At 40.9% G+C, this 26074-nt stretch overlaps 1 protein-coding gene across 1 annotated transcript in view; it reads left to right on the plus strand.

Annotated features, from left to right (window-relative positions):
- The first annotated feature begins 689 nt into the window (after positions 1-689).
- The window catches only part of dnah1 (dynein, axonemal, heavy chain 1), a 425483-nt gene continuing 400098 nt past the window's right edge, over positions 690-26074 (plus strand). Inside the window, exons 1-4 of the mRNA XM_072582714.1 lie at positions 690-759; positions 17990-18117; positions 21211-21392; positions 25419-25491. Of these exons, the coding sequence (XP_072438815.1) occupies positions 21231-21392; positions 25419-25491 (235 nt within the window). The 5' untranslated portion in view covers positions 690-759; positions 17990-18117; positions 21211-21230. The remainder of the gene's footprint in view (positions 760-17989; positions 18118-21210; positions 21393-25418; positions 25492-26074) is intronic.

Consider the following 26074-nt stretch of genomic DNA (forward strand, 5'->3'; position numbering starts at 1 on the left):
TTTCTTGAAATGAGTAAGACCATGCCGAATTTAAGTAACTGCATGGTTTGCCATATAAGCGACGTCTTGTCTGATTATTGTCTAATGTGAATTGTTGAACTCTGGTCATATCAGGCAAAAAAAAAATCAAGCAACATCACTCTACAAACGGTTTTACCTGACTTTGGATTTAAAATCGCACCTTGGATGTCTAGTTATTGTGGTTTTAATCTCTTGTGCAAGAGATCAGTGACGTTTTAAATCAAAGTATAAGACAAACGCTGCTGCTCAACCTCTCACCTGCTCAGCTATAATTACATGGCAAAGATTGTTTCAAAAATCTCTTTCAATCACAGTTGCTTAGATATTGTGTGGTCGAATATACAACAAATAAACTGCATGTTTGTGTCGTCCCAGAATGTGGGAGGGACAGGGCACGGGACCTCATTTTCCAACCCGCTTCCAGAGGCGTTTTCCAAAACGATGGGAGGCGGGGGTGGCAGAGGTTGATTACAATATATAAAGTGAAAACCTGGGGCAAAACTGCTTCAGTTCTCAAAGCGTGAAAGATTGTTTGACTTTTATTTCGGGGGTAATCTGCAGAAAAGCTAAGTATGAACTGTTGCCACTGTTTATTTTGAACATGATATTGCTGTTGACCCCTGGCCTAAATTTGGTGCTTGCTCCTTAGTAACTGCGCGTGGCGTTCCGTTGCTAGGAGACGGGCTGCGGCCTACTGGAAGCCGGAGAGCGAGCGACCGCGATTAATCCAGCCCCGAGGTGGGAAACCACGTTTAATTTGTCTTATTCTGGTGCAGAATCTTCACAGGCTGATCTGTTGACATCTGTAAACTTTGGTGCGTGAACCGGGGTCTGTCTTTTTCAGTCGGAGCCAGTCAGCGCCCCAATCCGCCAAGTATTAACACAATACCCTCCATTAAAAGTCAGCGAAACCCCTTCAGTTTAAACAAGCGGCCTATTGTTAGTTTTCCTTTAAAGTTTCCAGTGTCAAAATCCACAAATTCTTACTGCTTTTCAAAATCTTGAAGCGAATATAATGTTTGAATGTGAATTTGTGATAACGGTCGTTTACTAGGGCATTGCGGCTCTTCTTTCAGCTAAAGTTACACTGGGGGAGAAAATGAGCATCCCGCGCCACTCAACACGAAATTAGCTTAGTTCATGTAAATCGACAAAGCCTCCTGGTTGGAATCCAACTGGATGGATTCAATGTTGCCCATATGATGTTGAGTTTGAGAACATTTTGGTTTACCTGAGTACTTCTGGCAAAACAGCATAACGGCAGCTGTTGGTGCTGGAGTAAGGATTACCTGGAATATCATCGGCAAGAATTAGGAAATTGACCAGTGGATAAAATACGTTCCTACTATAAAACTGTTGGGAATCATGTGGGAGTGAGGGGAAAGACCAGTGGAGGTGGAGGTAAAGACACACCAAGTCGGAGATGAATTGGAGAGCAAACTGTGAACAGTAATGAATGAGTACAAGGCTATGGCAATAATCATAAATAATAGTGCTGGTGGAATTGACCAGAGAAGTCCAAGTGCTTTAAGAGTACTCAAAGGATGCTCATATCAATCTATGCTCTTTTTTTCATCTCTTCCTTGGTAATGGATGACACATTTCAGGCACATCCCATGGTCACCACTAACCATATTCCAAAAATTTGTATAGTGACTGAACCATAAGAGCAGAATTAGGCCATTCATTCTGCTCCTTCATTCAAACATGGCCGATATATTTCTTAGGAGAAACTGAGGACTGCAGATGCTGGAGATCAGAGTCGAAGAGTGGGGAAATTGCAGAAGGACTTGGACTATGACGGACAAGTCAATGAGTATATTTAAGACAGAGATAGATAGCTTCTTGATTGGTAGGGGATTCAAGGGTTACAGGGAGGAGGCAGGATAATTGGGTTAAGAAATATGAGAGTTGAAGGGTATTATGTTGGAAAAGCATAGCCGGTCAGGCAGCATCTGAAGAACAGGAGAGTCAACGTTTGATGAATGATGAAGAGCTTATGCTCGAAACGTCAACTCTCCTGCTCTTCAGATGCTACCTGACCGGCTGTGCTTTTCCAGGACCACACTCCTCAACTCTCATATATTTCTTAACCCAATTGTCCTGCCTTCTCCCTGTAAACCGTGAATCCCTTACAAATCAAGAACCTATCTATTTCTGTCTTACATATACTCATTCATCATAGTCCAAGACCTCCTGCAACTTCCCCACTTTCTCAACACCATCTGCCCCTTCAACTAATTGTGTGTCATCTGTAAGCTTAGCAACAATACCCTCAGTTCCTTTTTCCAAATTGTTAATGTATAATTTGAATAGTTGCAGTGCCAACATGGATCCCTGCAGAACTCCACTAGTCACCAGTTGCCATTCTGAAAACGACCCCTTTATCCCTACTCTCTGCCTTCTGCCAGTCAGCCAATCCTCTATTCATGCCAGTATTTTGACCCGAACAACCTGTTTTCTTATCTACAGCCTCCTGTGTGGCACCTTGTCAAAGGCCTTCTGGAAGTTCAGAAAGATCATATCTACTGGTTCTCGTTTGTTTAAATTGTTCATTATCTCCTCAAAGAATTCTAACAGATTTGTCAGACATGACCACTCCATGACAAAGCCATGCTTTTTACCATTTTGTGATCTCATCCTTAATAATGGACTCTAAAATCTTAGCAATGACTGAGGTCAGGCTAACTGGCTCATTGTTTCCTGTTTTCTGTTTCCCTCCATTCTTGAATAGAATGTTACATTAACCATTTTCCAGTCCTCTCAGACCCTCCCTGACTCCAATAATTCCTGAAAGATCACCACCAATGCCTGTACAATCTCTTCAGCTACCACCTTTAGAGCTCTGGTCTGGATAATTTAGCCAACTTCAGATCTTTCAGCTTTCCCAACACCTTCTCCCTTAGTGATAGCCACTTCACTCACCTCTGTGCCCTGACTCTTGAAATTCTTGTATGCTGCTGGTGCCTTCCACTGTGAATACCAATGCAAAGAATTTCTCTGACATTTTTTTGTTTACCATTACATCTTCAGCCTCATTTTCCAGAGATTCAATATCCACTCTTGCCTCTCTCTTTCCTTTTCTATACTTAAAAAAAACTCTGCAATCGTCCTTTATATTACTAGCTATTACTTCATATTTCATCTTCTTTCCCCCACTCTGCCTTATTGCTTTTTTAATTATCTCCTCTGCTGATGTTTTAAGGCTTCCCAATCCTCTGGCTGCCCACGAATCTTCTTCACATTGTATGCTTTCTGTTTTGTTTTTATGTTAACCTTTACTTGCCTTGTCAGCCATGGTTGCCTTGTCCTCCTCTTAGTATGTTTCCTCTTTCTTGGGATGAATTCCTGCTGTGGCTTCCAAATTACCCCGAGAAACTCCTGCCATTTGCTAGGCTCCCCCTCAATCAACTCTGACCAGCTACTCCCTCATGTCTTTGTATTTACCTTTACTCAACTGCAATACCTTCACATCTGATTCCACCTTCTCTGTCTCAATTGCAGAATGAATTCTAGGATATTATGGTGCCTGCCCCAGGAGTTCCTTTACGTTAAGCTCCGCAATCAAATCTGTTTCATTAGATGTCACCAAATCCAGAATTGCCTGTTCCTTACTGGATATACCACAAAAAAGTCTCATAGACATTGCATAAATTCATTTTCTTGAGAACTGCTACCAACCTGGTTTTCTGTCCACCTGCATATTGAAGATCACCCATGATTATTGTAATAGTGCCTTTTTTATATGCCTTTTCTGTCTCGTGATTTTTCTTTTTCTTCTCCATATCCTGACTACAGCTGAGAGGCCTGTACACAACTCCCATTAAGTTCTTTTCTTTATTTTGAAGTCCCTCAACTATATCCACACAGATTCTATGTCTTCTGACTCTATGTCACTTCTTGTTATCAATTTAATTTCTTACGAACATGGCAACATCATTCCCTCTCCCCATCTGCCTGTCCTTTTGATGGGCCGTGTATCATTGGATTTTTAGTTCTCAGCCCTGATACTTTTGCAACCACACCTTTGATACCCACAACATCATACTTGCCAATTTCAATCTGTATTACAAGCACATTTACCTTGTTTTGCTTATTGCATGCATTTAAGTACAACATCCTCAGTGCTGCATTGACAGCTCACCTTGCCTGCTGTGCCTGAAATTAGATTCCTGACCCTTTCCATTATGTCTATCCTATTATCTCATAGAATCATAGTATCCCTACAGTGTGGAAACAGGCCCTTTAGCCCAACAAGTCCACACTGACCCTCTGAAGATTAACCCACCCAGACACATTCCCCTACCCTATTATCCTATATTTACCCTTGATTAATGCTCCTAACCTGAACACTATGGGCAATTTAGCATAGCCAATTCACCGACCTGCGCATCTTTGGACTGTGGGAGGAAAACAGAGGAAACAGACATAGACACGGGGAGAATGTGCAAATTCCACACAGTCACCTGAGACTGGAATTGAACCCGGGTCCCTGGCGCTGTGAAGCAGCAGTATTAACCACCGTGTTCTGGTAACTTTAATAACTTCTGCTAAGCCCTCTCCCCTTCGACTTTTTAATAGTTTTCTATGCTACTGAACCCACCCCCTTACTATTTAGTTCTCAAGCCCAATCAGTAGCCCTAGTTTTGTAATTCGCCAGGATTTTGGTCCCAGCATAATTTAGGTGGAGCATGCCCCATCAGAAAGCTCCCTCCTTCCACGTTGCCAGTGCTAATTCAAACCTATTTCTCTGACACCAATCCTTGAATCATGCATTTAGCTTTCTAATTTTGTTGCCCCTGTGCTAATTTGCTTCTGGCTCATGTAGTAATCTGGAAGTTATTACCTTTTTGGTTCTGCTTTTTAATTTAGACCCTAGCTGCTCATTTTCCCTCAACAGAACCTCTTTCCTCTTTCCATCCACATTGATGGTATCTATGTGAATCATGACAACTAGATTCTTCCCCACTCACTCCAAGAATCAAATACTTTTTCATTCAGAGTTAGCTTGTGAAATAAGTGGAGTGGTGGCATTTGTAAAACGTGTACAAGAGAGCTTTCCCGATTGTGTTTCTGTCCAACTGGGAGGAAGCAATTGAATTAATTCTGTTGAATAAATTTGGACAAGTGAATCCTGTTTCAGTCAGGGACCATTTGGGAAATAGTGATTACAGTATCCCCATATTTAGAGTTATCATAGAAATGGATATGAAAAATAAATCAAATATGAAAATGCACAAAATAAGTAGCTAATTTCAGTTGGTGAGAAGGGACCTGGCTCAGCTGGATTGACAAGTGAAATGTAAATGAGCAATGTCTAACCTAGACCAGAATTGTTCCCACAAGGTAGAAGAAGGAATAATCCAAAAGTGTAACACCAGAGATTGAAACAACACAGTGAAAGGAGGCTTATTTTGAATGTTGGATTCATACTTCAGTAGGCAACCAAGATGAATACGAAAAGTACGATTGAGAAATAAAAAAGGAAATTGCAGTGAGTGTAATGAGGTCAGCCAGGCAGTGATAATCTAGTCCAATCAGAGAACCCTGGCTGACAGATAAGAGCAAGAATGTCAGAGGTTCTGTTCACTTTGAGATCTGGCTCTGAGGAAGCTGGAGCAGTATCAAGGACTCTCCACTTGTAAATAAAGGGCAACTTGCTGACCAGATACTGGCCTCTCATCCTTCTAAACTCCAGTTAATTTAGGTGCAGTCAAATTGATTTCTCCTCATAGGACAGTTCTGCCATCACTGCTATCAGCTTAGTGAACCTCCATTGCACTTCAACTCGGCAAATATAGCTTTTCCTACTTAAGGAGACCAAAACTGCATGCAGTTATCCAGGTGTGGTCTCAGCAAAACTCTGCATAACTGCACGAAGACATCCATACTTCTGAACTGAACATACCATTTGTCTTCCTAACTGCTGTTACACTGCCTTGTTAACTTTCACTGATTGATGTAGTCAGATCCTTTTGTACACCCAGACCTCCCAATATAATCAGCACTTAAATAATACTCTTACTTTCTGCATTTCACATCAAAATATATAACTTCAGATTTAACCATGCTGTACTACATCTACTATTTGTTTGCTCACTCATTTTGTCTAAATCACCTTGAACTCACCTTCCATCCACCTCATAACTCACAATCCTGCCCAGTTTTGTCGTCAGCAAACTTAGTTGCATTCAATTTCCTCATCCAGGTAATTTACATATGCCATAAGTAGCTGAGACCCAAGCACTGATCTTTGTGGTACCCATTGATTACTTGGAAAAAGACAAATTTATTCCCTGCCTCTGTTTCCTGTTATCAAACAATTTGTGATCAATGTCTATTAACTTTGTGCTTTAATTTTGTCCGCTAACTTCTGATGAGGGTTCTTCTCAAAATCTTTCTGAGGATACAAATACAGTACATTCACTGTTTCTCTCTTATCTATCCAACTAATTACATACTCAAAAAACTCTTAATAGATTTTTAAGCATGATTTAACCTTTCATAAAACCATGCTGACTTTGTCCAATCCCATTATTGCTTTCCAAATGTTCTTTTATCACTTCTTTTATAACAGACTAATATTTTCTGCACTCAGAGGTTAGGCTAACTAGTCTGTAATTCTGTGTTTTCTCTCCATCCCTTCCTTTTTAAATAGTAGGGTTACACTTGCCACCTTCCAAACTGTAGGAACTGCTCCACAGTGTATAAAATTTGGACGATGACCACTCATGTATTCAATATTTCAAGGGCCACTTCTTTTCGTACTCTGGGCTGTAGATTGAGGTCCTGGCGATTTGTTTGCCTTGCATACCATAAATTTTCCCAGCATCATTTTCTCACTAATACTGATTTCCTTCAATTTCTCCCTGAGTTCCTTGACATTTAGATTAGATTAGATTCCCTACAGTGTGGAAACAGGCCCTTTGGCCCAACCAGTCCACACCAACCCTTTGAAGAGTTACCCACCCAGATCCATTTCCCTCTGACTAATGCACTTAGCACTATGGGCAATTTAGCATTGTCAATTCACCTGACCAACACATCTTTGGACTGTGGGAGGAAACCAAAGCACCTGGAGGAAACCCAGACATGAGGAGAATGTGCAAACTCTGCACAGACAGTCGCCCAAGGCTGGAATCGAATCAGGACCCTGTTGCTGTGAGGCAACAGTGCTAACCACTGAGCCACTGTGCTGCCCCTAACCTCCCAGATATTTCTGGGATGTTATTTGTGCCCCTTTTTGTAAGTCAGAGCCACAGTATAGATTCAATTCTTCTATCATTTTGTTGTCCTCCACTATAAGTTCCCTGGCTTTGGAATGGAAGGGAGCTACATTTGTCTTTACTAATCTCTTGTCTCTTCACAAATTTATAGAGGCCTCTATGGTCAGTTTCTATACTCCTGCAATTTTATTCTCATACTCTATTCCCCCGTTTGATAAAGGTTTTTGTCCTCATGGTTTCAATCCTATAGGAAGGATTTTGTGAAACTTGAAAGGGTTCAGAAAAGATTTACAAGGATGTTGCAGGGCTGGAGGATTTGTGCTAAAGGGAGAGGCTGAAAAAGTTGGGACTGTTTTCCTTTTCAGAGGCTGAGGGGGGGGAACTTATAGAGGTTTATAAGATCATGAGGGGCATGCGTAGGGTAAATAGACAAGGTAGTTTCTTTGGGTTGGGTGATTCCAGAACTAGAGGCACAGGTTTAGGGTGAGAGGGGAAAGATTTAAAATGGACCTAAGGGACAACTTTTTCTTGCAGAGGGAGGTGCTTGCATGGAATGAGCTGCCAGAGGAGGTGGTGGAGGCTGGTACAATTACAACAATTAAAAGGCATCTGGATGGGTATTTGAACAAGAAGGATTTGGAAGGACATGGGCCAAGCGATGGTAAATGGGACTAGATTAGGTTGGGATATCTAATCAGCTTAGACTAGTTGGACCGAAGCATCTGTTTCTGTGTTGTAAATCTCTATGACTCTATTTGCTGAATTCTAATATGCTCTCAATTCTTAGGCTTGCTGCTTTTTCTATTTGGATCTGACGCTATCATCGTGTTACTATTTTGACATTGTTTTCTAAGTCATGGATTACTTACTTTTCCTTTCTTACTTTTGTGCCTGACAGTAATGAATATTTGTTATGATCCATGTGTGTGGTCTTGAAATATGAATCATTGCCTAATCACAGTCAAACCCTTTTGTAAGGTTCCCCAATCTGTCCTTGCCAATTCATGCCTCATACCCTTATAGTTCCCTTTAATTAGATTCAGGATCCTCGTTTCAGATTCAACTGCTTCACTCTCCATGTTTTTTTATATAGATATTTTTATTTGAAATTTAACATTTTTACAAGTTTACAAAAATAAACAAAACTCTCAAATACACACATTGATATACAATTAAATAAAATATACAAGAGCCAAAATTTAACAAAAGAAAAAAAATACCGAAAAAGAAAAAAACAAAACTCAACTTTCTACAAATCTAACCTACAACTAACCAGAGTGTATATTTAAGTCTCTTATATGCTCTGAATGTGTTAACATCAAATGTAATAAAGCCCGTACTCGTGCGGGATTCCTCTCCTAAGGGACCCCGGAACCAGCCAGGTTTGTAATCTCAATTAAATAAAAGCCCTTGTTAGGATAGCTGAAATATCTGTATTTATGTAATTCAAGAAGGGCTGCCATATTTTAGAAAATAATTCTGTCTTTCGGTGCACCATATTTGTAAGGAAGTCAAGGGGAATACATTCCATAATTAATCTGTGCCAGTTTGAAAGTCCAGGGGGGCCCTCAGCCACCCAGTTCACCAAAATATATTTCCTTGCACAGAAAGAGAGAATAGAAAATAATCTCTTCCCGTGCATATCCAGGGAGGGAAAGTTCGAAAAGCCCAAAAGGAGAGATACAGGGTCCACTTTAATTTCCGTTCCTAGAATTTCTGTCAGGGTACTTGCTACTTTAGTCCAATATCTATGGATCTTATGACAGGTCCATAGGCAATATACAAGAGTGCCCACCTCTATTTTGCATTTGGGACACATTGAGATGCTCCTGCCTTAAATTTTGCCAATCGAACCGGTGCTATATGGGCCCTATGAAGTATCTTCAGCTGGATAGCCTGGGTTCTGTTACAGATAGTAATTCTTCTAGCGTTTTCCCAAATATCATTCCACGTTTCTATAGAGATTTCTAGTCCCAAATCCTGATCCCAAGTTTTAAGCAGATTATCCATATCTCCCGATACTACTTCATGTAGTAAATGATAAATAGTACTGACGGAGGATACCCCCACTGGTCGTAGGACACTACATTCTCTATCTGATTTATAAAGACTATCTAATAACGTAGTCTTCTTCTGTATATAGTCTCGAATTTGGAAATATCGAAAGAGGTCTCCATTAGGTAATCCGAATTTCTGACGCAGCTGTTCAAAAGACATCAGGACCCATCTTTAAATAGGTCCCCTAGACATGAGATACCCCTGGATCTCCAGAGTTTTAAAAGTGGCATTTGTAAACCCCGGTTGGAATCCCCATGCTCCCACTATCGGTGCATAGGGCGATGTTTTATGTGAGTTGCCTTCATTTTGCCGCATTATATTCCAAGCCTTAATTGTGTTTAGTATTATAGGGTTTTTACAGTGATCTGTAATGATTTTCCTCTTGTCTGAAAATAAAAGGTTAATAAGTGGGTATTTTACTTGAGAGGCCTCGATGTCCAACCAGATTGATTAATAATAGAAGCTCTATCAGCGTATGCTGTTTCAGCTGCTTTCAAGCGGGCTTCAAGCTGATGCTGTTGTTCTCCCTTCAATTTTTTTCTGGGTTGCTGAGTAGGAGATGATCAAACCTCGCGCATAAGCTTTGATGGTCTCCCACATCATTGATGGGTTGCTAGCCGTACCTGAATTAATTTCTAAAAAAGTTTTAAATTCTTGAGAGAAGTACTTGACAAATTTACTATCTTTCATTAGGAAGGGGTCCATACGCCAATGCCGAGGGGATGTCCCATGATTCCTCGCCTTAGTTTCCATATATACAGCAGTGTGGTCGGAAATTGCTATACTACCTATTTTACAGGATGATATGGAGTTTAAAAAAAATGAGGGGGCAAAAAACATATCAATTCTGGTATGACATTTATGTGGATTGGAGTAGAAAGAAAAATCTCTGCCCTGTGGATGAAGACATCTCCATACATCTACTAATCCTAATTCTTTGTTCAGATCCACCAATTGTCTAGATCTGGGAGATACTCCTGCAGTACTCTTGGGAATCCTATGTATTTCCGGATCCATAATACAATTAAAGTCTCCCCCTATAATTGTATGACGGGCACCAAAAGCCATCAATTTTGAAAAGGCTTCCGTTATAAATTTAAAGGGGTGTGCCGGGGGGGCAGTACAAATTTAAAATCCCATATTCCTCTCCATTTATGAGGGCTTTAATCAAAATATATCGTCCAGATTCGTCTTTTATCTGATTTAGGATTTTGAAAGGGAAATTCTTCTGAACAAGAATAACAACACCCCTGCTTTTTGAGCTAAAAGAAGAAATAAAAGGCCTGATCAAATCCACCCTGTCGTAATTTCAAGTGTTCTTTATCCGACAGGTGTGTCTCCTGTAGGAGAGCTATATCAACTCTTTCTTTCTTAAGATTTGATAATATTTTCTTCCTTTTGACTGGCGAATTACCCCCCTTGACATTCCAGGTGCACCACTTAACCGACTGATCAACCATTATTATCTGGGCAAATCCGAGACCCCTCGGGAGGGGAAACCCTATCCAGAACATCCCGAGCATAGAGCATATAAAATTTACAAAAATAAAGGCTCTCTAATACACTCACAACTGTATAATAAAAAACTATTTCTAAATAAAATAAAACGTATCTAAGTGGAGATTTTCCCCCTTGTTCCCAGGGGTTGTCACTTCCTCTCCAAAGGTCCATCATATCCTCTCCCAACCAATGCCCCACCCTTGACCCAGGCACTCCTCAATAAAATGAGGAGAATTCAGATATAATACAAAGCTAGAGTTAACAGTGAGCACCCTACCCCCACCCATACCAACACCTGGATATATTTAGTAATGTTAATACCATTTATAAATATATAACTATAAAATTACAACCTCAACAAATAATAATTAAATATAATAATACAAAATAACAAGGGAGAAACAACCCCGCTCCTAAAGACAGAGGTAAAATAGAATAAGGTAACCACCTCCCCCCACCAACACTAACCAAACCCCCCAGCTATATACATACACGTACATACATACCCACATATATACATAAAATAATAAAAGAAACAACGCCGGTTGGGGGGGGGAGAAAATCAAATCCCTCTCTCCACCCCCCATGATAATATTAAACAGTAAGGTAAGAAAAAAAAGGGGGGGGGATATAAACCAAAGCAAGGGGAAAGGCAAACTAACATCCATTAGCTCTTACAATTTATCTATGAGAGTCCAAGAATTCCTTAGCCTTTTCTGGTGATCCGAAGTTATAAACGGATCCTTCATGGTTAAAGTGTAGCGTCGCTGGGTAGCGTAAGGAGTACTGAATATTTAAGTCCCTTAAACGCTTCTTCGCCTCGTCGAATGCCTTCCTCTTTCGGACCAGAACTGGAGAAAAGTCCTGGAATAACATGATCTTGGATCCTTTATAGATCATCGCTTGGGGGTCTTTTCGAAGATTTCTAGAAGCTTCTAGGAGTATCTGCCTCTCCCTATGGCTCTGCAGCCGGAACAGGACCGGGCGTGGGCACTAGTTCGAGCCGGGCCCGCGCATTGCAACCCGGTAGGCCCATTCCACCCTTACCTAGCCTGATCTAGCCTCCAGATTTAAAAGCTGTGGCAGCCACTGCTCGAGGAACACTGTAAGCTGGCCTTCCTCTTCCCGTTCGGGAAGGCCCAGCAAACGAATATTTTTTTGACGACCTCGATTATCGACGTCGTCAATGTAATTCTCTAAGGTCCGGACTCGCTGTTCGAGAGTCCGGACCCGATCCATGGCCGACTGCGCTGTAGTTTCGGAGGTCGCGGCCTTTAACTCCGCCCCTCCGACTCGGCGCTCGATTTCCTGGATGTCTCGGTAGTGCTTCTGCAGCGCGGCCGAGAGTGAGTCCCATCGATTTCAGGACTCCTCGATAAAGGCATCGATCTTCGCGTCCAGTTTGCAGATCATCTCCACAAGGCTTGTTACTGTAGGTAAGTCCCCCGGGGAGGCTGTGGACACCTCTGCTGCAGCTGAAGAGGGAGAGGGTGGGGGAGGGGGTCCTGCTTGCTGAGAGCTGCGGGCTCCCTTCTCTTTGGTTGTTTTTACTAAGTATTAGACTGTTTAAATGTAATACTAAGCAACTAATTAAATTTAACAGCTATTATGAATGATTTGGTGAGTGTGGTGGGGGTGGGTGACCCACTTTACCCAAGTCTTGGGAAGAGCACTATAGACTCAGACTTGCTGGGCCGCCGCCATCTTGGATCCCCCACTCTCCATCTTAATGAAACAACACAGATTGTTAATCATTCCTTCCTAATTGCACAGTACCCAGTTTTGAATAGCTCCTCAGCGGGATGATTCCTAAATGCATTTGTCAGAGGGTAGTGCTTGTATGGAATGAGCTACCAGAGGAAGTGATGGAGGCTGGTACAACTACAATATTTCAAAGGCATCTGGATGGGCATATGAACAACAAGGGTTGAGAGGGACACTGGCCAAGTGCTGGCAAATGGGACTAGATTAATTTAGGAAATCAGGTCAGCATGGACTAGTTGGACTGAAGCATCTGTTTCTGTGCTGTAAATCTCTATGACTCTATTTGCTGATTTCTAAAATGGTCCCAATCCTTAGGCTTGCTGCTTTTCCTAGTAATTTTATGTTTCCTAGTTAGATCTGACGCTATCCTACAAAACTTTGTTTTGTAAGTCATGGATTACTTACTTTTCCTCTTTTACTTTTGTGCCTGACAGGAATGAATATTTGTTATGATCCATGCTTATGGTCTTGAAATATGAATCATTGCCTAACCATAATCAAGCCCTTTCGTAAGGTTCCACAATCTGTCCTTGCCAATTCATGCCTCATACCCTCATAATTCGCTTTAATTAGATTCAGGATCCTAGTTTCAGATTCAATTGCTTCACTCTCTATCTTAATGAAACAGCACAGCTTGTTAATTATTCTTATCTAATTGCACAGCACATAGTCTAGAACAGCCTGTTCGCTGGGTGGTTCCTAAATGTATTTATCTAAAATGCCATCACATTCACACTTCAAGAAATCCCCCTCCACAATACTATTTCTAGATGGCTTGTCCAATCTAAATGTAAACTAAGACACCCATGATTACATAATTACAGAAAGACAGAAAGGGAAGCAAGGGAGGAGGGGGCGTGGCGTTTTTGATCAAGGATAGCATTATTGCTGTACTGAAGGAGGACATTCCTAGAAATACATCCAGGAAAGGTATTTGAGTTGAACTGAGAAGTAAGAAAGGGATGATCACCTCATTGCCATTATATTATAGACCCCCTAATAGTCAGAGGGAAATTGAGAAACAGATCTGTAAAGAGATTTCAGTTATCTGTAAGAATAATAGGGTGGTTATGGTAGAGGATTTTAACTTTCCAAACATAGACTGGTGTTAAGGGTTTAGATGGAGAGGAATTTAAGTGTGTACAAGAAAATTTTCTGATTCAGTATGTGGATGTCCCTACTAGAAAAGGTGCAAAACCTGACCTACTCTTGGGAAATAAGGCAGGGCAGGTGACTGAGACTTTGGGGAAGCCACGTTGGGGCCAGCGACCTAAATTCTATTAAATTTAAAATAGTGATGGAAAAGGATAGACCAGATCTAAAAGTTGAAATTCTAAATGGGAGAAAAGCCAATTTTGACGGTATTAGGCAAGAACTTTCAAAAGCTGATTGGGGGCAAATGTTCGCAGGTAAAGGGATGGCTGGAAAATGGAAAGCCTTCAGAAATGAGATAACAAAAGAGTCCAGAGGGAACCCCGATTATCCGAATATCAAGTATCTGAATTTTAGATTATTTGAAGAAGATCTCAAGGTCCCAATAGAAACATTACATCAAAGAGGTGTTTCAACACTGAATGCATCTTTTGTTTACAATGATTAAAAATCAACTACCTGGTTTACTGAAATGCTGCTGAGAACAGTCCTGGACGTAGATGGGAGCCCAGGCACCGTCTCCAAATGACTGACCTTGGACGGGGTTGGGTGTCCGATGGGGGTGGGTGGGGGCGGACGGCGGGTTGGGGGGAGGGGTGGCAGGCGGGGATGGCTACAGTGGGTGGAGGTGGCAGTGTGGCTGAGTTGGAGGTGGGGGCAGACGTGGGGGGGCAGTGTTGGACTGGTTTGGGAGGGGCGGAGTTGAGAGGGCTGGGGGTTGGGGTGGAGGGGGGGTGCGTGGAGCTCACGCGTGGTGTGCTGCTGCCTTGTCTCATGAACGGGGAGTAGACTTAGCAAGTGTTCACTGTGTCAATCCCATTGAACTGATTGGAGTGGGAGGGGGTGGTGTGCTGGGGGTCTTCAGCAATGTTGTAGGTCCCTTACACGCAAGTGTGTGCTAACTCAGAAACAAACCCTGAGACAGAGAGAGAGAGGGAGCAAGAGTGACGAGAAAGGAAACTTCAGAAAACTCGGAGCCCCACAGCAGATGCATTGAATGACTTAACCGAATTATTTATTTTCTGAACGAAATAATGTCCATCCATCTCTTTCAGATAATCGAGGTTCCTCTGTATTCCTGTTAGGGTGAAAGGAAAGGCTGGTAGGTGTAGGGAAAGCTGGATGACTAAAGAAATTGAGCGTTTGGTTGAGACAAAGAAGGAAGTATATGTCAGGTATAGACAAGATAGATGGAATGATTTCTTAGTAAAGTTTAAAGGCAGTAGGAGATACTTAAGAGGGAAATCAGGAGGGCAAAAAGGGGACATGAGATAGCTTTGGCACATAGAATTAAGGAGACTCCAAAGGTTTTTTACAAATACATTAAGGGCAAAAGAGTATCTCTGGAGAAAATAGGGCCCCTCAAAGATCAGCAAGGCCACAGTACTTGGGAGAGATACTAATCAAGTATTTTGCATCAGTGTTTACTGTGGAAAAGTACATGGAAGATATAGAATGTGGGGAAATAGATGGTGACATCTTGAAAAATGTCCATATTACAGAGGAGGAAGTGCTGGATGACTTGAAATGCATGAAAGTGGATTAATCCCCAGGACCTGATCAGGGTTACCCTAGAACTTTGTGGGAAAGCCAAAGAAGTGATTGCTGGACCCCTTGCTGAGATATGTATATCGTTGAGTGTCACAGGTGAGGTGCCGGAAGACTGGAGGTTGGTTAACGTGGTGCCACTGTTTAAGAAGGGTGGTAAGGACAAGCCAGGGAACTATAGAACAGTGAGCCTGATGTCGGTGGTAGGCAAGTTGTTGGAAGGAATCCTGAGGGACAGGATGTACATGTATTTGGAAAGGCAAGGACTGATTAAGGATAGTCAACCTGGTTTTGTTCATGGGAAATCATGACTCTCAAATTTGATGGAGTTTTTTTGAAGAAGTAACAAAGAGGATTGATGAGGACAGAGCAGTGGACGTGAATTATATGGACTTCAGTAAGGCATCGACAAGGTTTCCCATGGGAGACTTGTGAGCAAGTTAGATCTCATGAAATACAGAGAGAACTAGCCATTTGGATACAGAACTGGTTCAAAGGTAGAAGACAGAGGTTGGTGGTGGAGGGTTGTTTTTCAGACTGGAGGCCTGTGACCAGTGGAATGCCACAAGGATCGGTGCTGGGTCCTCTACTTTTCGTCATTTATATAAATGATTTGGATGTGAGCAAAAGAGGTATAGTTAGTAAATTTTCAGATGATGCCAAAGTTGGAGGTGTAGTGGACAGCTTACAACAAGATCTTGATCAGATGGGTCAATGTGCTGAGTAGTGGCAGATGGAGTTTAATTTAGGTAAGTGCGAGGTGCTGCATTTTGGGAAAGCAAATCTTAGCAGGACTTATACACTTAATGGTAAGGTCCGAGGGAGTGTTGCTGAATAAAGGGACCTTGGAGTGCAGGTTCATAGCTCCTTGAAAGTACAGTCACAGGTAGAAAGGATAGTAAAGAAGGCACTTGGTATACTGTATTCTTCAGAGCATTGAGTACAGGATTTGGGAGGTCATGCTGCGGCTGTACAGGATATTGGTTAGGCCACTCTTGAAATATTGCATGCAATTCTGGTCTCCTTCCTATCGGAAGGATGTTGTGAAACTTGAAAGTGTTCTGAAAAGATTTACAAGAATGTTGCCAGAGTTGGATGATTTGAGCTATAGGGAAGGGTTGAATAGGCTGGGGCTGTTTTTCCTGGAGCGTCGGAGGCTGAGGGGCCCCTAAAAGAGGTTTATAAAATCATAAGGGGCATGGATAGGATAAATAGGCAAAGTCCTTTCCCTGGAGTAGGGGAGTCCAGAACTAGAGGGCATAGGTTTAGGGTGAGAGGAGAAAGATATAACAGAGACCCAAGGGCCAACGTTTTCATGCAGACGGTGGTGCGTGTATGGAATAAGCTGCCAGAGGAAGTGGTGGAAGCTCGTATGATTGCAATATTTAAGTCATCCAAATGGGTATATGAATAGGAAGGGTTTGGAGGGATATAGGCCGGGTGCTGGCAGGTGGGACTAGATTGGGTTGGGACATCTGGTCGGCATGGATGAGTTGGACCAAAGGGCTTGTTTCCATGCTGTACATCTCTATGACTCTGACTTATCCTCTTATTTCATGATCTCTGATTTCTTGTTTAATGCCTTCTCTTAAATCTTCCCTATTGTTTGTGTGTACAAATAACCCCAAAAATATTTTCTGCTCCTTTGTGTTTCTTAGCTTCACCCATACAGATTTCTAACAATGGTACCCCACCTCACCTCCCTTTTTACCTGTCCTTCCTAAGTAATGAATATTCTGAATTTTCAGTTCCCATCCTTGGTAACCCTACAGTCATGTCTCTGTATTTCCAATGATACTGTGCCATATCAAAAGTAAGGTATTTCAAATTGTATTCTGTGTTAGGTAGCTTAGTAAGTTTTATTTTACTGTTTTCATTTTGAGTTTTAAAAATGTATTCACACATCTGATGTGAGCATTGCTGGCTGACCAGCATTTTATTGCCTGACCCTAGTTGCCTTTCAGAAGGTCATGGTGAGCTGTCTTCTTGATCTGCTATGGCCCATGTGCTGTAGGTAGACCCATAATGCCCTTAAGGAGGAAATTCCAGGATTTTGACCCAGTGACAGTGAAGGATCAAAGATATATTTTTAAGCCAAGACTATGAGTGACCTGGAGAGGAATTTGCAAGTGCTCCCATGTATCTGCTGTCCTTGTCCTTCCAGATGGAATTGCTCAGGGTTGTGAGGTGCTATCTAAGGTGCACACTGAAGCTACTGAGTATCGGAGGGAATGGATGTTTGGATGTGGTGTCAATCAAACAGACTGCTTTGTCCTGGGTAATGTTAAGCTGCTGCAGTGTTGGAGCTGCACTCGTTCAGGCAAGTGAGGAGTATTCCATCATACTCCTGACGTGTACCTTGTAGATAATAGACAGGTTTTGTCGAGTCAGGAAGTGAGTTATTCACTGCAATTTTACTAGCCTCTGACCTGCTATTATAGCCATTATATTTACATGGAGTGAGTTTCTGGTCGATGTGTGATGGTAACACTCAATGGAATGAACACTCAATTCCGAGTGGTTAGATTACTTTTTATGGAAGTAGTCATTGCCACACATATGGGATGAATTTTACTTGTTGCTTGTCAGCCCAATCTTGAATGTTGTCTAGATCTTGTTGCAATTGAACATGATCTGCTTCAGTATCTGAGAAGACATGAGTGGTACTGAATATTGTGCAACTATCTGTGAATACCCCTATTTCTGACCTTATGATGTAGGGAATGTCATTGATGAAGCAGCTGAAGGTGGTTGGATCGGGAATACGTCGCTGAAGATCTCCTGCAAAGATGTCCTGTATCTGAGATGATTGACATTCACCTTCCACAACCATCTCCCTATGTGCCAGGTATGACTCCAAACAGCAGAGAGTTTGTCCCTGATTCTCATTGATTCCAGTTTTGCTGGGCTTCTTGATTCCACCATTGATCAATGTGGCCTTTACACCAAGGGCAGTTACTCTCACCTCACCTTTGGAATTCAGCTGTTTTGTCCATGTTTGAGGTCAGGAGCTGACTGGCTTTCACAGAACCCAAACGGATGCCAGTGAACAGATTATGCTGAGCAGCTGTTTCTTGATAGCACTGTTGATGACACATTCCATCATTTTACTGATGATTGACATTAGACTGATAGGGCAGTAATTGGCCGAGTTGGATTTATCTTGCTGTTTGTATGTAAGACATACCAGGGACACATTTCCATATTGTCAGATAGATGCCACTGTTGTAGCTGTACTGGAGCAGTTTGTCTTGGGACAGGTAAGTTCTGGCACAAAAGGCTTTAGTACCTCTGCTGGAATGTTGTCAGGGGCCATAGCCTTTGCAGTATCCAGCAAAAATGATCTTGATATCATGTGGAGTGAATTGAAATGGCTGAATACAGGTATCTGAGATGCTAGGGACCACTGGAGGAGGCCAAGATGAATCAGTCACTTGGCTCTTTTGACTGAAGATTGCTGCAAATGCTTCTGTCTTATCTTTTGTACTTTGAGCCTGGGCTTTTCCACTCGGCCCTTTTGACTTTGCTCCACTATTCATTAAGACCATAGCTGATTTGATTTTTACCTCCACTCTACATCCCTGCATATTCCTGATTATCTTTCATTCTTATGGTAATCAAGAATCTATCTACCATTTCCTTAAAAATACCTAAAAACTTTGCATTCACTGCCCTTTGAGAAAAGGAGTTCCAAAGACTCTCAAGCCTCTGAGAGAAAAATATGTTTCCTTTTCTTTTTTAAATGGGCAACTCTTTATTTTTAAATCGCGACCCTAGTTTTAAGTTCTCTAGAAGTGGAAACATTCTTTCAATATTCACCTGGCCATGTCCCCTTATGGATGTCAATAAATACTGGCCCAACTGTCAATAGGGAGAAAACATTAGGGAAACTATTGGACTAGGGAGTCACTTTCTCTGGGCCCAGTGCATTGCGTCCTGGGATTTCAAAAAAAATTAGCTCAGTAACTATTAGCTACTTAACATCTATAATTGGAAGAATGTTAGAACCTATTGTAAAGAATGTGATAACAGAGCAAGTTAGGTCACATAGAATTCAGGGTGAGCTTGCCAATTGGATACATAATAGGGTTAACAACAGGAGACAGAAAGTGATGGTGGAAGGTTGCTTTTCGGACTTGAGGCCTGTCGCCAGTGATGTTCCAAAGTAATCAATTCTGGGTCCTCTTTTGTTTGTCATTTATATAAATGATTTGTTTGAGAATATAGAAGGCATTGTTTGTAAGTTTGGGGACACACTAAAATAGATGGCACAATAGACAGTGAAGAAGGTTTTCTGAGATAAAGGGATCTTGATCAAATGGGTCAATGGGCTGAAAAATGGCAAATGGAGTTCAACTTGGAGAACTTACAGAAGGCTTTCGATAGGGTCTCAAATGAGAGATTAATATTTAAAATTTAAGTTTGCGGGTACTGTATTGAGATGGATAGAAAATTGGTCAGCAGATAGGAACATAGGAAGAATAAATGCGTCTATTTCCGAATGGCAAACAGTGACTAGAAGGGTACTGTAGAGATTGGTACTCTGACTCCAGCTATTCATTATACAGATTAATGATTTAGATGAAGGAACTAAATGTAATATGCCAAAATTTGCAGATGACACAAAACTGAGGGGGCGGGGGGAGGGTTGTGCTGTGCGGAAAACGCAGAGAGGCAGTCTGTATTTAAATGATCAGCAACATTTTGCAACTGAATGATTAGTAGCCAAATCAACAAATTGCAAAATAGTCAAAACACTTATTTTTGTAAGAAAATTAAATTGCAAGGAAAATTGAGCTGTACTTCTGCATTGAAATCATACTTGGGCGGTACGGTGGCACAGTGGTTAGCACTGCTGCCTCACAGCGTCAGAGACCTGGGTTCAATTCCTGCCTCAGGTGACTGACTGTATGGAATTTGCACATTCTCCCTGTGTCTGTGTGGGTTTGCTCTGGTTTCCTCCCACAGTCCAAAGATGTGCTGGTCAGGTGAATTGGCCATGCTAAATTGCCCATAGTGTTAGGTGAAGGGGTAAATGTAGGGGTATGGGTGGGTTGCACGTCGATGTGGACTTGTAGGGCCAAAGGGCCTGTTTCCACACTGTAAGTAATCTAATCTATAAATGTGAAGTATTACATTTTGATAAAACAAGTCGAGCCACACTTACACAATTAATAGTAGGGCCTTGGGTAGTGTTGGGTTCAGGTACATAATTCTTTGAAGTTTGCATCACATACAGACAGGATGGTTAAAAAAAGGCCATTAAGTAAGCTTGCCTTCATTGCTCAGTCCTTTGAGAGTTGGAGTTGAGGTTGTACAGAACATTGGCGAGGCCTCTTCTAGAGTACTGTGTCCAGTTTGGGCGTCTAGTTATAGGAAGGATATTACTAAGCTAGAGCAGGTTCAGAAGAGATTTACCAAACTGTTGCTGGGTATGGAAGGTTAGGGTTATAAAAAAGGCTGAATGGGGTGGGAGATTTTTCACTGGAGCATAGCAGGCTGAGTGGTTTATAAAATTATGAGAGGAATGAATATGGGCAGGTGAGACTAGTTTAGTTTGAGATTATGTTCAGCATGGACAAGTAATCTGAAGAGTCTGTTTCCATGCTGTATGACTCCAGGATTCTATGACTATGACCCTTTTACAGTTCCCAATAGCTTTAAAATCTGTTGTGGATTTTGCTTTTCTCATAGCACATTATACAATCTAACAGTCGTCCGTGTTATGTAATGAAAAGTGAAATCTCCAAACTGGCCTTTAGTCCTGTTTGGTGATTTTCTTAAATTTATATCTCTTCTTGTTACCAATTTAATAATTAGTGGAAATATTTACTTCATTGAAACTCCATATAATTTTAAACTTTTATGTTTTCGTGAACAATCTTGAATGTCAAGAAGCATTAATACAGGTATTACAATATCTAACTGTACTTTGTTTCAGTTTCTGACTTCTGATAGAGGATGGAATCAAGCAGCAAATCAAAATTCCCTCCAAAGAAGAAATTAAAATCATCTAAAGCCAACTTAGAGGATTCTGAAGAGATGGTGCAAAAATACCCTACGATTAAACCAAGGGGTTTCTATTCAGAAATCCTTGCTGCAGGAGCATCAACCATTCTGGGGGTAAGTACTGTGAATATTTATTGCATGCCATGCATAGCCAAATCTAATGGTTTTAGTTTCTGTATATACACCCAGAAAACTGCTTTAGTAAACATATTTCATTCTCTCCTAAGTCTGTATTCTAGTGTTTCACTGGTTTTGTTTGTGGTAATGCTTATCTGAAATGTGGATATCTCAATCTTACCTCAGCCCAAGGCAAGTTTTGAGCAAACTGCAATATGTTAAAAAAATATGAAAGCATATTGAGATGGTTTGATTTTATCTGGGCATGTATGTTATGTGTATTTGAAAGTCTAACACTGTAGTAAGAATAGATTACATTGCAAAATAGACAACAATTTGTAGGTTTGCGATTGCACTTACTTTTCCTATCATCGTCTCCCCACCCCACCCCACCACCCATGTAATCTCTAGCATGCATTTTGTCATGTATATTAAAATTTGTTTGAAACTTTTCAGAATGGGGAAGAGAGAAGACTAAAGGCAGATGCCAGATTAGGGGCTGGCAATCAAGTACCAAGAAAATCATGGTTCGATGAGAGCGTTTGACATTCATTTTTCTCCCTTGTCATTCCCTTTGTCAAATATTTTCTTAATGAACCTGTTTAATTATGATAAGCTCCAGGGCAGGTCGGGTCTGAACCTGGACATTCTTTGCTTAGAGCTAGGGACATTACCAGTGTGCCATAAAATCAATTTTTTTCCTTAATGCAGTTTAATCAGCCATGAACTAATTTTTGACAGTTTCGGACCTAATGATTCAAAGCAGCTGTTATATCCCCTGCTAGGAATTTTATGAATGTGACTTGGTGGTTGCTTTTCACTCATTTCTATTGCTGATCTGTATGGAAAAGCTCGATGATGTTCTTTATTTTAGTTGAAATTAACAACCCAGAATGGGAGTCTGCAAATGTGACAGACAAGCAATATTGATTTGCATGTTATATGGATAGTTACATTACAAAATTAAAACATGCCCATTTTAAACAATCAGGTTGTCACTGAGGATATGCTCCAAAGACTGTTTGTTTGGCCCAGCACTCTTTGAAAGAACTAGCCAATTATGCCCACTCCTCTGTCTTTTCTCCAGAGTGCTGAAAAAGTTTCACTTTCAAGTATTTATCCAATTCCTGTCTGAAAGTTATCGAATCTACTCCAGTAACGTTTTTCAGCTCAAACCAACTCACCACATGATAAAACGTTTTCTTCATGTTCTTTGGTAGTTAGCTTAAAATCTGTATCTTCTACTTACTAATCTTTCTATCACTGGCAACTGTTTCTCCCATTAACTCAATGAAAATTCTTCATGATTTTGAACAATTAAATCTTCCCTTAATATCCTTTCCCCAAAGGAAACAGCCCAGCTAATCCAGCTTTTCCACACAGCTGAAATCCTTCTATCTTATTGCCTTTCAATATTTTTTCTCTATAAGAGTAATAAAAAGATGGATTACTGGGCTAATGGTAGACTACTTGGTAGTGTGGAAGAGCAGAGGGATCTTGGTGTCCATGTACACAGATCTCTGAAAGTTGCCACCCAGGTAAATAGTGCAGTGAAGAAGGCATATGGCGTACTGGCCTTTATTGGTAGAGGAATTGAGTTCCGGAGTCCTGAGGTCATGCTGCAGTTGTATAAGACTCTGGTGCGGCCGCTTCTGGAATATTGTGTGCAGTTTTGGTCGCCATACTATAGGAAGGATGTGGAGGCACTGGAACGGGTGCAGAGGAGGTTTACCAGGATGTTGCCTGGTATGGTAGGAAGATCCTATGAGGAAAGGCTGAGGCACTTGGGGTTGTTTTCTTTGGAGAAAAGAAGGTTTAGGGGTGATTTGATAGAGGTGTACAAGATGATTAGGGGGTTAGATAGGGTTGACAGTGAGAACCTTTTTCCGCGTATGGAGTCAGCTATTACAAGGGGGCATAGCTTTAAATTAAGGGGGGGTAGATATAGGACTGATGTTAGGGGTAGGTTCTTCACTCAGCGAGTCGTAAGATCATGGAATGCCCTGCCAGTAGCAGTAGTGGACTCTCCCTCTTTATGGGTATTTAAGCGGGCATTGGATAGGTATATGGAGGATAGTGGGTTAGTGTAGGTTAGGTGGGCTTTGATCGGCGCAACATCGAGGGCCGAAGGGCCTGTACTGCGCTGTATTGTTCTATGTTCTATGTAACAACATTTGGCATTCTTCCCAAAATAGACTGGCCAGTATTAGCTCCTGGGCTGTAATTTGTGTTTTATGAACATTTAGCAGAGCTTCATAGATTTGGTACTCTATGCCTGTATTTACATTTGCCTTTTTCACAAGCTCATCCTGTCATCTTCAAATAATATCTTCAAAAACCTGTGTATACATATAGCCTCCTGATTGTCTGTCTGTTTCTATACTCATTTTAAAATCATACCATTTAGTTTATTTCCCCCTTCCTCAGTTTTCCTACAAAAATATTTCACGACACTTGTTGCTTTATAACTCATTTGCTACGTGTCTGCTTTTTTCACCAGTTAGTCCAAGTCCTTCTAAAGTCTGCGACTATCTTTCCCAGTGCTTACTACCATTTTCATTTTTTTATCAACTGGAAGGTTTAGAATTATTACATCAATGCATCACAGCTATTGGACTTGAGATTTAATTAGTTAAAAAGATTGGAAGTAGCAAGGGATAGTGAATTTAAAGCTCTGTTTGAAGATGGGTATCAGGTAGAGTATAAAATGAATAGCCGATAGAGCTTGTGTGGCACAATGATAGTGTCCCTACTGTTGAAAACATTAGTTTTTCTTTCGCTTTTCTCATTTTTACGCAGGGACATGAGCTGAAGTTGCGATACGAACTTTGAATTTTGAGCAGCAGTTTTTGTTTTGGAAAAGGAGGAGAGAGCAAATTGTTGATTGTTTATGATAACTGGCCTGGGAAGCGAAGTGCAGGTTAATTATTGTTTTAAGAACATCGCAGACTTTCAGCACCACCATGTGTTGCATTGGTACAATCAAGGGAATGCTGGTGCTGGCCAGCCAAACAACCACAGAGAATGTGGAAAAAAGAGAAAGAAATCATAGATTGAACTGGTTTTGACTGAGTTTCTTGGGCAGAATGTTGTGACCTCTGAAGCTGTTGGACAGGAAAGCTGTGTTTGAGTTTTATTACTCTAGTTTTATCTTAGTTAAAGAATTATTGAATGATCTGAGAAAAGAATCCCAGTTTATAAGAGGTTGCTGGAAGCTGTTTGCATTGACTGGTGACTTTGGAATTTAGGCAAGATACAATCCTATGTATCAACAATGCAACATATCATTCAAGGATTCCATGGCGACCTGGTACTCATTGATGAAATGGCCCCTGGAAAATCACAGCTCTTTTCTTTTTAATTTATCCCTTAACCTTGTCTATCTGTGTATGAGAGTAAGGGTTGCAATCAAAGAAGATTGACTTTAAATCATATACATTAATTAGATTACCTATTTAGCTTTGCTCTACTAAAGTTACAGTATAAATAATAAATTGTTATTTTTTTGTTTAAACTATAAACTCGGTGTCTGATATCTTAAGGTCTGGTTGGTTAGGAGCAGCTGGGCCATTTTGAGGGTCATTGAACATTTTAATTTCACTATGCTGCGATTCTAGTGTTAATAAGTCTGATTTGGTATACCTTGCAATGTTTGTCCAAAATGTGGCATCTGAGTCATGGGCTCCAGGATCAAGTCCCACCTGCTCAAGAGGTGTGTAATAATCTGAACAGGTTGATTAAAAAAAAAAAGCCAATTTGCTATGGTCCGTTTGGTGTTTCTGGCCAAAACAAACTCTTATACTCATGCTTTCGAATAATACTTTGCAACATTTTTGTCTGGTGATGCTCTAGCTCGAACAAACTATACAGACCTTTTACACCTGTTACAGTTATTACTGTTTCTGTCTTCACAGATGTCAAGTGATCTACTGACTGTTTCCAACATTTTCTATTTTAAGTAGTTCTTAAAATATATTTTTGGAAGAGTTTGAGTCTAATAACATACTATTTTAATTTTCTTAGAATGTTCAAGAAGGTCCTGAGGTATCAAGGCACTACCTAAATCAGTCAGGCCAGCAGTACTATACTCCTCAAGGTAAGTACCTATTGAATGTAGCAAAAATGAAAATAAAAGTTAAGAGATGTATGCTGATTTATTGGCACCCATTTTAAACCAATGATAAACTCAAGATCTGTTCCCAATATTATAGATGATGTGGAATGCAGTGTTGAATAAATGTTAATACATCAATGTATTCATGAGTGTAGTTTAGTTTCCATATATAAAGCATCTTTAGAGTCAGAGAATCGCTACAGGCCATTTGGCTCAACAAGTCCACAGTGACCCTCTGAAGAGTAACCCACCCAGACCCATTTCCTTACCCATTACTCAACATTTACCCCTGACTAATGCATCTAACCTACACATCCCTGAACTCTATGGGCAATTTAGCATGGCCAGTTCACCTAACCTACACATCTTTGGATTTCTCCAATTTTCCTTCAATCCCTTTTGATGTAGCTCATGCACTTTTACCTTTTTTGTTTGTTTCTATCCACTTCTTGCTTCAGTACAGTGAATGTGGCTTCTCTGTTCCAATTCCTGTAACAAATTTGAGGGAAAACTTGCATGCTACCATGAGTGTGACAAATTAAACAAAGACTTTAAATGTTAGAAA

Source organism: Chiloscyllium punctatum, chromosome 12 (genome assembly GCF_047496795.1).
Source record: "Chiloscyllium punctatum isolate Juve2018m chromosome 12, sChiPun1.3, whole genome shotgun sequence".
Classification (NCBI taxonomy): domain Eukaryota; kingdom Metazoa; phylum Chordata; class Chondrichthyes; order Orectolobiformes; family Hemiscylliidae; genus Chiloscyllium; species Chiloscyllium punctatum.